The sequence below is a fragment of the Microtus ochrogaster genome, chromosome 5, assembly GCF_000317375.1.
Source record: "Microtus ochrogaster isolate Prairie Vole_2 chromosome 5, MicOch1.0, whole genome shotgun sequence".
Classification (NCBI taxonomy): Eukaryota; Metazoa; Chordata; class Mammalia; order Rodentia; family Cricetidae; genus Microtus; species Microtus ochrogaster.
The window spans coordinates 81,650,564-81,662,556 of record NC_022012.1 but is presented as its reverse complement, the minus strand read 5'-3'; the positions used below and the strand labels follow the sequence as shown (position 1 = coordinate 81,662,556).

General features: G+C 41.8%; 1 protein-coding gene across 1 annotated transcript in view; it reads right to left on the bottom strand.

Annotated features, from left to right (window-relative positions):
* The window catches only part of Prkar2a (protein kinase cAMP-dependent type II regulatory subunit alpha), a 66,921-nt gene that overhangs the window by 35,008 nt on the left and 19,920 nt on the right, over positions 1–11,993 (bottom strand). Inside the window, exon 2 of the mRNA XM_005347936.2 lies at positions 2,079–2,114. Coding sequence (XP_005347993.1) covers positions 2,079–2,114 — 36 coding nt within the window. The remainder of the gene's footprint in view (positions 1–2,078; positions 2,115–11,993) is intronic.

The window sequence follows — 11,993 nt, the reverse complement described above, 5'->3', positions numbered from 1 at the left end:
AAAAAAAAAAAAAAAAAAAAAAAGTTTTTAAAGAGGTTATTAAGGTCATAAGAAAGTAGGACCTTATAAAAAGAAGAGAGTTTGGGAGAGGGCTAGCCTGTTAATGCTGGTAATGCTTGTAATGCAAGTTTGAGTATCCTCAGCATCCACATAAAAGTCTTTAAAGTGTGGGGCCAGGCGGTGGTGGCGCACGCCTTTGTTCCCAGCACCCGGGAGGCAGAGGCAGGTGGATCTCTGTGAGTTCAGGGCCGGCCTGTCTCGATGACTACTGGGACTGGAAGGGTGGCTCAGCAGTTAGGAGCACTGGCTGCTTTTCCAGAGGACCCAGGTTATGGCAGCTTACATCCGGTTCCAGGGGATCCAGCTCCCTCACACAGATATATATGCAGGTAAAATATCAATGTACATAAAAATAATTTTTATAAAAAAAGGAAGGAAGGAAGGAAGGAAGGACTCAGAGCAGGAATGGCAGTATATGGAGAAATAGCTCAGTGGTTAAGTGTACTGGCTGCTCTTCTAGATAAACCAGGTTCAATTCCCACCACCTACATGGCACCTCACTCACAACTGTCTATAACTATAGTTCCTGGGGCCCAATACCCTCTTCTGGTCATCTCAGGAACCAGGCATGCATGTGGTTCACAGGCATGCATGTGGATAAAACACCCATAATATGAAATAAAGATAAATAAATAATTGGGGGGCTAGTTTTCAAGACAGGATTTCTCTGTAGATCTGGCTGTCCTGGAACTCACTCTGTAGACCAGGCTGGCTTTAGACTCACAGAGATCCACCTGCCTCTGCCTCTCAATTGTTGGGATTAAAGGTATACGCTAGCACCACCCAGCATTAAATATTATAAAAATAAGAATAATTTGAGACTTTGATCTCTCGAGTCACACACATCTCCTCCACCACAACCTTGCTTTGCAGGGATCTTTCTCTTGCTATATGACTTGATTTGTGTGGTTCTTCACCTTATATAAAAAGTATTATTATATCTACTGGAAGAAATAGTATAACTTGGACCACATTACATAACAAAAAATGTTATTAAACTAGTCCCATAAAGAAAACAACAACAACAACAACAAAAACAACTCAGAAAGCGGGGATTTAGCTCATTTGGTAGAGTACAAAGTTTCATGCTCAACACTAAATAAATGGTAGCACACGCCTATAATCCAAGCACTACCGTATATGTGAGAGAATCAGAAAGAAGCTCAAGGTCATCCTTGGACACACTGAATAGTCAGGGGCAACCTGGGGCACATAAGACCCTGACTCAAAAAGGGAAAGATGGGGCAACACAAATTTCTGTTATTTTCTATATTATGAAAGCATTAATTTTTGTTAACTACAAGAACATAAAAATGAGCTAGAGTTCTGGTACAACTAAAGTACTTATTCTTGAGATAGTGGTACAAAAGAGGCATATCAGAGATACCTCTTCCCTGTAGCCTTATCTGTGCATTGCCTCTAAAAAGAGAAAAGACCTAGACAATGTTCAGTCTCTCAACAGAGAACACCACTTTCCACGCTATAACTAAAGATTATAATTCAAATGACTTAAAAACTCATGAGAAAATTTAATGACAGCATATCTAGGATACCAGAAATAGCAACATGAAGAATTACTCTTAGAAATACTTTGTAAATATAGAAAAATATTAAGACACAGATGGAAAAAGACCAATTATAATAATATATGTACATATTTACTTAAAGGAATCACAGGTAGTTCTACTTTAAGTATAATAAATTTATATAATACTGATAGCTTATAGTTCCAGTTTGGAGATGAATTTATGTTCACTTAAGATATTCCTCTGTTGGGTTGGAGAGATGGCTCAGTGGTTAAGAGCATTGCCTGTTCTTCCAAAAGTCCTGAGTTCAATTCCCAGCAACCACATGGTGGCTCACAACCATCTGTAAAGAGGTCTGGTGCCCTCTTCTGGCCTGCAGACATGCACACAGACAGAATATTGTATGCATAATAAATAAATAAATATTAAAAAAAAAGATATTCCTCTGTTAAAATAGAATTTCAGCAGTATGTCATAAAAGAGAGTACATACCTGACACTCTTCTAGTAAATCTGCTAGGTGTAGGAACTGTAAAAAAAAAAAAGTCAACATTTAGACAGAATCATTGTGTCACATGCTTCTCAGAACTGACCCCCACACTCACCAGTGGGTCAGTCCATGCTCTTCCATATTTAACTACAAATTATTGTTACTCAACCTGATCACAAAAAAAAAAATATAGAAGATACTTCCCTGCTGGCAGTGGTGCATAACTTTAAATCCATCACTCAGGAGGCAGAAGCAGGCAGATCTGAGTTCGAGGCCAGCCTGGTCTACAAAGCAAGTTCCAGGGACAGGCTCCAAAGCTACACAGAGAAACCCTGTCTTGGGAGCTGGGGAGTGGAAAATACTTCCATAAAAATAAAAAAGCTCCTAGGGGCTGGAGAGATGGCTTAGCGTAAGAGCACTCACTGCCTGCTCTTCAGAGGTCCTGAGTTCAATTTCCAGCAACCACATGGTGGCTCACAACCATCTGTAATGAGATCTGGTCCCCTCTTCTTTCTGGCCTGCAGAGATACGTGCAGACAGAATTGTATACATAATAAATCTTTTTAAAAAAAAGAGAAAAAGAGAGAGAAAGGGAGGAAGGAAGAGAAAGAGAAAGAAAGAGAGAGAGAGCCGGGCGGTGGTGGCGCACGCCTTTAATCCCAGCACTCGGGAGGCAGAGGCAGGCGGATCTCTGTGAGTTTGAGACCAGCCTGGTCTACAGAGCTAGTTCCAGGAAAAGAAAGAAAGAAAGAAAGAAAGAAAGAAAGAAAGAAAGAAAGAAAGAAAGAAAGAAAGAAAGAAAGAAAGAAAGAAAGAAAGAAAGAAAGAAAGAAAGAAAGAAAGAAAGAAAGAAAGAAAAAGGTTCCTTAGAACTTCAAGGCACCAGAGGACCTGAGATTGGTTCCCAAGACCTAGGTTGGGCACCTCACAATACTGTCTTCTTCTGGCTTCCGTGGGCACATGTGTTTATATATGTAATATATGTAGCTAAAGATAACCTGGAACTTATTCTTACACATACTCATACATAGGCACACACATACACATAATTTAAATTTTATTTTGAGATTTTATTTATGCTTATATGTGTTTTGCCTAAATGTATATCTATGCAACATGTGGGTACTTGGTTCCCAGAGAGGCCAGAAGATAACCCTGGATTCCCTGGAACTGCAGTTACAGTGTGAACCACAATGTTGGTGTGTAGACGAAGGTTTCTGTCTCGCCCAGTCCCGCAGCCATTCAATCCCAAATAAACACACAGAGGTTTATATTCTTATTAACTGTCTTGACTATTGTTCAGGCTTATTATTAACTAGTACTTATGACTTAAATTCACCCATAATTCCTGTGTATGTTTAGTCACGTGGCTTGGTACCTTTTCTCAGTAAGGCATTCTCATTTTGTTTCCTCTCTGTCTGGCTGGTAACTGACGCTCTGTCTTTCACCTTCCCAGAATTCTCCTAGTCTGGCTGCACTACCTATACTTCCTGCCTGGTCAATCAGCATTTTATTAATTCAATGAGTGACAAATCTTTACAGTGTACAAGAGCATTGCCCCACAGCATGGGTGCTGGGAATTGAGCTTAAGTTCTTTGGAAGAGCAGTCAGTGCTCTTAACCACTGAGGTATCTCTCTAGCCCCAATTTAAAATAAAATAAATCTCAGTGAGTAAAGGTGCTTGCCCCCAAGCCTGATAATCTGAATTCCATTCCATAAGCCAATGGTGGAAAGAGAACTCTTGGAAATTGTCCTGTGACCTCTATACACATGCTATGATATGTTTGCCCCTGGCCAATAATAAATGTAACTATAAAAAATATAAGCCAGGCGGTGGCGGTGTACACCTTTAAGTCCACCACTCAGGAGGCAGAGATGGGAGGATCTCTGTGAGTTCAAGGCCAGCCTGATCTACAGAGCAAGTTCCAGGACAGGCTCCAAAGAAACCCTGCCTCGAAAAAACAAATATATTTGGCACATATGGCACTGGAGAGATGATTCAATGAAGGGTATTGGTTGTTCTTCATCCACTATATTTTTAACTCTAGTTCCAGAAGATCTGACACCCTCTTCTGTCCTCTGTAGGCATCAGGTACACATGTGGTACACGCACATACAGGCAAAATACCAATACATAAAATTATTAAAATATATCCTGTATGGAAATACATGCATGTAAACCCAGTGCTTGAGAAATTGAGGCAGGAGTATTACAAGTTTGAAGCCAGACTGGGTTATATACCAAGACTCTATCTCTAAAAACAAAAATCAAACCAACAAGGCACAGACCTATAACTAAGGGGTAGGAACACTTGTCCTACATCTGTGAAGCCCTGGGCTCAATCTTTATCATAAGGGGGCAAATGGAGGTAAAGAATGGAAAACTGCATTACAAAAGCAAACAAAAACCTTCTCCACTTTCTAAAAGGAGAAAATTGAGTTTGAAGATACAGTTTACCTGTCAGGGTACTTGCACAGCATCTGTGAAATACTAGGTTTGATCACCAAGACTTCCTAAACACCCATGTAGCTCATGCTTAATAATTCTAGTACTCAGGAGGAAGAGAAGTTCTTGGTTACTCTTAGTAAGACACTGAGTTCCAGGACAGTTTGAGGTATATTGATATCCTGTCTAAAAATAAGCCAAAATGAGGGGAGGAAAAGGAAACTTGAAAATGAGTAGAACAAAAAAAAAAAAAAAAACCCTGGAAGACAGATCAGAGAGTCTAACAAAGTTACTTGAAGGATTGTGGCACACTGTCCTGTAGCTTTGGTTGCTGAACTTCAATTTCTGGAAGCACATGTTACCTCTTCAAGTAGATAACATCCTCTCTCTGTTCTTAGCACGGACAGGCTCTCTAATGCTGTGCGATCATCCTCTTGTACACTGTAAAGATTTGTCATTTGAACTGGTTTAATAAAACACTAATTGGCCAGTAGCCAGGCAGGAAGTATAGGCAAGACAACCAAAGCAAAAATGATGGGAAGAAGGGCGGAGAAAGAAAGGTGGAGTCAGGAGATGCCAGTAAGATGCAGAGAGAACAAGATAGGCATACCATACTGAGAAAAGGTACTGCCACGTGGCAGAACATAAATAAGGAATATGGGTTAACTTAAATTGTAAGAGCTAGTTAATAAGCCTAAGGTATTGGTTGAGCATTTATAAGCAATATTAAGCCTCTGTGCGGTAATTTGGGAAGCAGCTGCAGGGTATTTGGGACCAAGTGGATCTGAGAGAGGAAACTTCTGCCAACACACCATTATGATTATCTGCAAAGCTACAAGTTAGAACATGGGACCTGATGAACATGAATACTACAATCTCATCTTCTTTCCCAAGAAATATTAAATACTGTATCTATTAAAAATAAATAAATAAATACTGTATCTATTATGGATCTTCCTGGTCATCTCTGGTACATTGCTGAGCATGAGAATGAGAAGATTGTGGGCTATGTACTGACAAGATGAAGAAGAACCTGATGCTGTTTCTTTTTTTTTTTTTTTTTTTAATTTTCGAGACAGGGTTTCTCCGTAGCTTGGTTCCTGTCCTGGAACTAGCTCTTGTAGACCAGGCTGGCCTCGAACTCACAGGCTCTTGTAGACCAGGCTGGCCTCGAACTCCCAGAGATCCGCCTGCCTCTACCTCCCAAGTGCTGGGATTCAAGGCGTGCGCCACCACCGCCCGGCTGTGATGCTGTTTCTTCATGGACACATTACCCAACTGATCATGAAGCATTCAGAGGCACCCAGAAGCTGATGAACTAGACCTTATGAGCCACATTTAAAAACTTTAGTGCTAGCACAGCAGAGCTGACCCTATTGACAAGGTTACAGGTGAACCACCCCAAGAACATGAGCATGGGAGATCTGGCAGCACCCCTCATCTGGCATATGGTGGTGTGGGTGGAAGAGATACCTACTACCTTCGCACTTCCCCAACCCCCACCCCACAATGCCTATGACAGATGCACTAGCTGGTCCTGCCCCTCACCAGCTGCAGCCCTCAGGAGAGTGGCCCCTGCACCTTGCCGAGGTAACACATTAGAGCTGGCCCTGATGGTGCAGGTGTGGGAGTTCCAACCCTGAGGGCATGAAAGCAGGACCTGCCCTTTGCTCATTGCTGCAAGGGGTAAAATAGCTGGGGCAATGCTGGAGAGCTCACACTGGTGATGAGGATGGGGTGAGCTGGCGGGTTGACCAACCCTGTAACTACCCAGGCCCAGAACCAGGTTATGAGTTGGCCCACCCAAACATCACTCCATCTGTGATCTGCAGGAGCACATGAAGGGGCTGGTCCTATAGATGCAAAACTTCAGGATCTCCACAACACAGGGCAACAACAGGATATCCAAGGAGAGCCCAGCATCAAGAGTGTAGCAGAAACCAGAGGCCTTGACCAGACCAATGACTCTTCGTGGTGAACACTTACAAGAAAAGGTTTACTAGACTCACTGTCAGACTACAGCTTCCCTGATATTTTTCCTTTTTTCTTTTCTCTTCTTTTCTTTTTTCTCTTAAATTTTATTTTGTGGGGCTGGAGAGATGGCTCAGTAGTTAAGGGCATCTTCCAAAGTTTCAATTCCCAGAACCCACATGGCAGTTCACAACTATCTATAACTCCAGTTCCAGGGGACCCGACACCCATGGCAAATAACCAATGCACATAAAAATAAATTTTTTTAAAAAAATATATTTTTGTGAATGGGTGGGTTGCAAGGACAGGGGTGGATACAAAGAGACAGGGAAATGAATAGGATCGGGATGCACGATGTAAAAGGCACAAAGAATAAACACAAAAGTTTAAAAAAATTTAAAAATTTACTGCTAGGCCAGGTGTGGTGGCATGTACCTTTAGTTCCAACACTGGTCACATCCAGTTAAGACTGCTGAGAGAGAAAACAAGCATGTGTGTGTCAGCTCACTTTTTTCTTCTTTTTTATTCATCTAAGATCCAAACACAGGAAATAGTGCATCCTACTTTTAGGCTGGGTCTTCTCTTCCTACATCAATCAGAGTGCTCAGATTAGTCCCTTGCAGCCTAACATGATCTAGACTTCCCTTAGACTCTTCCCAGGTGATCCTACGTTGTCCAGTTGACAATCAGAACAAACCATCACATTCTAACACCCTTCGCTTTCTGGTGGCAGAAGAGGTGACACCAGCTAGTGCTGAGGAGGGTTAGATGTGGTGCTGGGCTCCAGGAAGAGTCAGGAAGCCCAGAACAGGGCACTTCTTATTCAGAAGAGGCCTGTGCCTGTCCACAGGGAATTTGCCAATCCATGAACCCTGATGTCCAAGATGATCAAAAGACTTGGTTTCATGACCTGCTTGAGTGTAGAAGGTCCTCCTGTCTCAGTTACATCTTGGCCTGTCTGTTCTGCAGTATCCACTCTGGGTTCATCTCATTGACCTGAATGGTTGTTCATTCTAAGCTCTCAAGAACCATATTCCCAGCTGGGCGATGGTGGCGCACGCCTTTAATCCCAGCACTTGGGAGGCAGAGGCGGCGGATCTCTGGGAGATCGAGGCCAGCATGGTCTACAAGAGCTAGTTCCAGGACAGGAACCAAAAAAGCTACGGAGAAACCCTGTCTCAAAAAATAAAAAAAAAAAGAACCATATTCCCTATGACCTACTGTGATCATGAAGGAACACCTGGAGACAAGAACCTGCTGTGCAAGAGCCATGGCACTTAAGGCCACAACAAAGCTTTCCTTGGTCTCTTCCTGCCATACTGCCACAAAAAATTTTTTTTAATGTATACAGTGTTCTGTCTGCATGTGTGCCTGAATGCCAGAAAAGTGCACCAGATCTCATCATAGAGGGTAGTGAGTCATCACCATGTGGTTGCTAGGAATTGAACTCAGGACCTCTGGAAGAGCAGCCAGTGCTCTTAAGCACTGAGTCAAATGTTCAGCCTGCCACGGAATTTTTTGCAGTAGTTCTATGTTGGGTTGTGAATGACCTGAAAGGTTCTCTCCTACAATGCCAAATAGGAAGAAAGGAAAATTCTTGAAGGTCCTTGCTTTCAGGCTGACATTACTCATCTACAGTTTCATATGTGAGACACAGTCAAGACCATCAAGTCAGACCTTATGGTCCCTTCTTCCTCTTTTCTGGTGAAAAATTTTCCATTTCTTTTTGCTTCCCCTGCAAACTCTCATTGTATCCTTCTTTCCTACCCAACGGGACAAGTATTCTTCTCCTTTTCAGTGGGAGGAAATGATAAGTCAGTGCCTTTCCTCCATGAGCAAGACAACATAGAACTACTGCAAAAAATTCCAAGTTGGCCTTGAACTCACAGAGATCCACCTGCCTCTGCCTCTAGAGTGCTGGGATTAAAGGTGTGCGCCACTACTGCCCAACTATACCAGCTGTTAGTGTTTGTATATTCACTGAATGTAAATTACCAAAGTACATAATATTTTCATGTTTAAATTTTTATGAAAACTAGCTGTACATGGATTTAAGTATAGTCATCTAATGTTAACTGTCTGGAGACAAGAAATAACTCCCATCAACTAATTAAAAATCTACCCCAGGACAGAACCTGGAGAGACGGCTCATAATTAAGGGTTCCTGCTTTTCTTCCCAGCACCTGGCAGCTCAACTATCAGGAACTCAAGTTCCAGATCATCTGACACCTCTTTTAGCTTCCAGAGGCACTGCATACACATGGTGCAGGCAAATACAAATACTCATGCACATAAAAAAAAAATTCTTTTAAGGGCTGGAGAGAAGGTTTAGTGGTTAAGAGCACCGGCTGCTCTTCCAGAGAGGGTTCAATTCCCAGCATCCATATGGCAACTCACAATGTCTGTAACTACAGTTCTAGGGAACCTGAAACTTTCACACAGAAATACATACAAGAAAAACACCAATGCACATAAAGTAAAAATATTTTATAAAAAAATCTACCTGAGCACATTCAAATGTTGTATGCATGTATCTTTGTTTGAGACAGAGTTTCTCTGTATAACAACAGCCCAAGCTATGCTGGAACTTACTTTGTAGATCAGGCTGGCCTCAAACTCATGGAGATGTAAGTGCCTCTGCTTCCCAAGTGCTGGGATTAAAGGGATGTGCCACTACTGCTAGCTAACTCTGAAACTGTTTTATTTTACTCCATCCCTTCAAGCATGTTTATCTCTTTATTTTAAATATTTGAGCTTTTTAACATTCACATCTAAGGCAGTAAGTAGACAGCTCAAGAGACAGCCTCAGCTCACTTGAGTGGTGTCTCGCCAGCATTAGACACACCGACTGTCTCTAGTAGTTTGATGATAGGCTTGGCACACTAGGAAAATATAAATGACTTTGGTAGTGTTATTTTATAAAACCACTGGCTGCTTTTCTTGTTACTAGGAGACAACAAAATTATAGCAACCTAATTTTAGTTATGCCTTTTTAGATGATAAAAGTAGATCACTGACAGAAAAAAAAATTGTATCTCAAATGCAAGCTTATTAATGATCCTAGGAAAAAATAAATTTGAATGTGATTTTCCTTGTTTTCACTCATTTACCCCACATGCCCGGATTTCCCCCATATTTGCAGGCTCATTCTCTTCAGATGCTGTCCTGGCTGTCCTGGCTGTCAGTCAGACGCCCTCTTCTCACTTGATCACTCTCCTGCCCCAGAAGACTCAATAATGCTCATCAGTGCAAACACCAACTCACACTTAGACCTGGATTTGTCCTAGGAGATCCAAACAAGAATATCCAACTGCTTGTTTGTTTCCTGTCTGCCCAGACCCAAATAATCACAGAGAAGCTCTATTAATCACAACTCTGTTTGGCCAATGGTTCATGCATATTTAAAGATAGCTCTTACACCATAAATTAACTCACTTCTATTAATCTGTGTATCACCAAGAGGCTGTGGCCTACTAGTAAGTTTCTAGTGTCATCCTCCCTCACAGCTACATGATATCTCTGACTCTGCTTAATGCCTACCCTCTATATATCCCTGTTTAGATTTCCTGCTTCGTTTAACTCTGCTAAGCCATTGGTCGAAACGGTTTTATTCATTGTTCAATAAAAGCAACACATATACAAAGGACATCCTACATCACATCACAGAGATGTCAAACCTACATACATATCTATCATCAAACACAGGGGCTCCTCCATCCTTCCCAAGCTCATTTTTCACATTCTTTTTCGAAAGAACACTGCTGTCAATCCAAAGCATAAGCTGGAAATTCAAATGTCCTCTTTGATTTTCATATTCAGTATCCATTCTGTCCCTGAGACCTGGCCATGTAAGCCTTCTATATCTGACCTAAAGTCGTCTCCAGTAGCACTCTCTCCTTCCAACTCAGGCAAACATCAACCCTACGTTATAGCAGCATCCAAAGTGATACATTATCTGCATCTGCTTCTGACCCTCCCTAATCTTTCCCAGGCGGCTATAAAAGTAATCTTTTCTAACCAGAGTCTGCAGCACTTCACATCTTGTATTTAAAATTCTTTAGTAACCTTTCCACAGTTCTAAGGATGAAGACAAAACTACCATGTTTTCCTTCCTCTCTGCATTTGGCTACTGTACTGGCCCTTCTCCCATTTTATCTTGATTCAGTGGCTTCTAGAATGGTTTTCTCACCATTTGTGGAGTTCCATAGTCATTGTCCCATTGCTGTGAAGAGACACCAAGTTGACCAAGTCAACTTATAGTTTTGGTTGTAAGCCTAGCCCTTAGTGGCTGAGCCACCTCTCCAGCCCTACCTACCAAGTCAACTCTTATAAAGAAAAGCATTTCATTGAGGGGCTTGCTTAGTTTCAGAGGCTGGGTCCATTATCATCATGGCAGGAAGAATGGCATGGCACTGGAGCAGTAGTTGAGAGCTACATCCTGATCTGTAGGCTACAGGAAAGAAAACTGGGCCTAGCATGGTTTATGAAACCTCAAAGCCTACCTCCAGTGATACTTCCTCCAAAAAGCCCACAACTCCAACAAGACCAGACCTTCTAACCTGTCTCAGTGGCACTCCCTGATGACTAAGCATTCAAATATATGAGCCTATGTAGGCCATTCTTATTTAAACCACCACAAGGAATGAATACTATTGAAGCCTTTGAAACTAAGAGTTTTCACTTTCAGACTCATCAAAAGGAAGCTTTAACTGACTTTGCAGATGAGGTCATAGCCCTGTCACAGACTCTGAGAAAACAAAGTATCTTCCCTTCAGAGCAGTGAGTGATGCCATAGCAAATGCTAAACTAATGTTATTCATTTGTTGGTTGCTCATGGTCTCCCTTTCCTAAGCCTAATTGCCCCAAAGCATGAAATTAGGTCTATCTTTGCTTGCCCATGTAGTCTCAAAGCCTGACACACTATGTGTGTGTGTGTGCTTATGTATGTGTTCATGATTATATCTGAAAGGATGGAAAACAAAAGCAAATTCTACAGTGAATGAATGAAGGTCGGAGGATAACTCTGTGGAATTGGTTCTCTCCTTACACCTTTATCTAGGTTCTAAGGATCCAACTGAGGTCACTAGGCTTGATGACAAGTACTCCTGAACCACTGTTACTACACAGCTTTTGTACATATTTATTAAGTAATCTCACTTAAATTCATACTACCACAAATATGCATCAGAATATTCATCTTTGGGGTAGAATATAACTCACTATTTTTAACCAAAAGTTAGCTAACACCATGAATACAGAGGGCTAGCTTTAAAAAGAAGCTGATTTTACTGGTCGTGGTGACTCATTGTAGGGCCCGGGTCTACCCTTGGTTCCTGGGGTTCATCTTGAGGACAGTTTCTGGTCAGCACTCTAAAGCATTCTGTTTGTTCCTGTGCTCCCCCTGCCACGCCTGGTGATTAGATGTAGGGCATTGACTCCTTTGTTAATATGGTAATTTCCCACCTGCCTGGACAGAAATCCTTGTGCAGCAGTTAGGTATG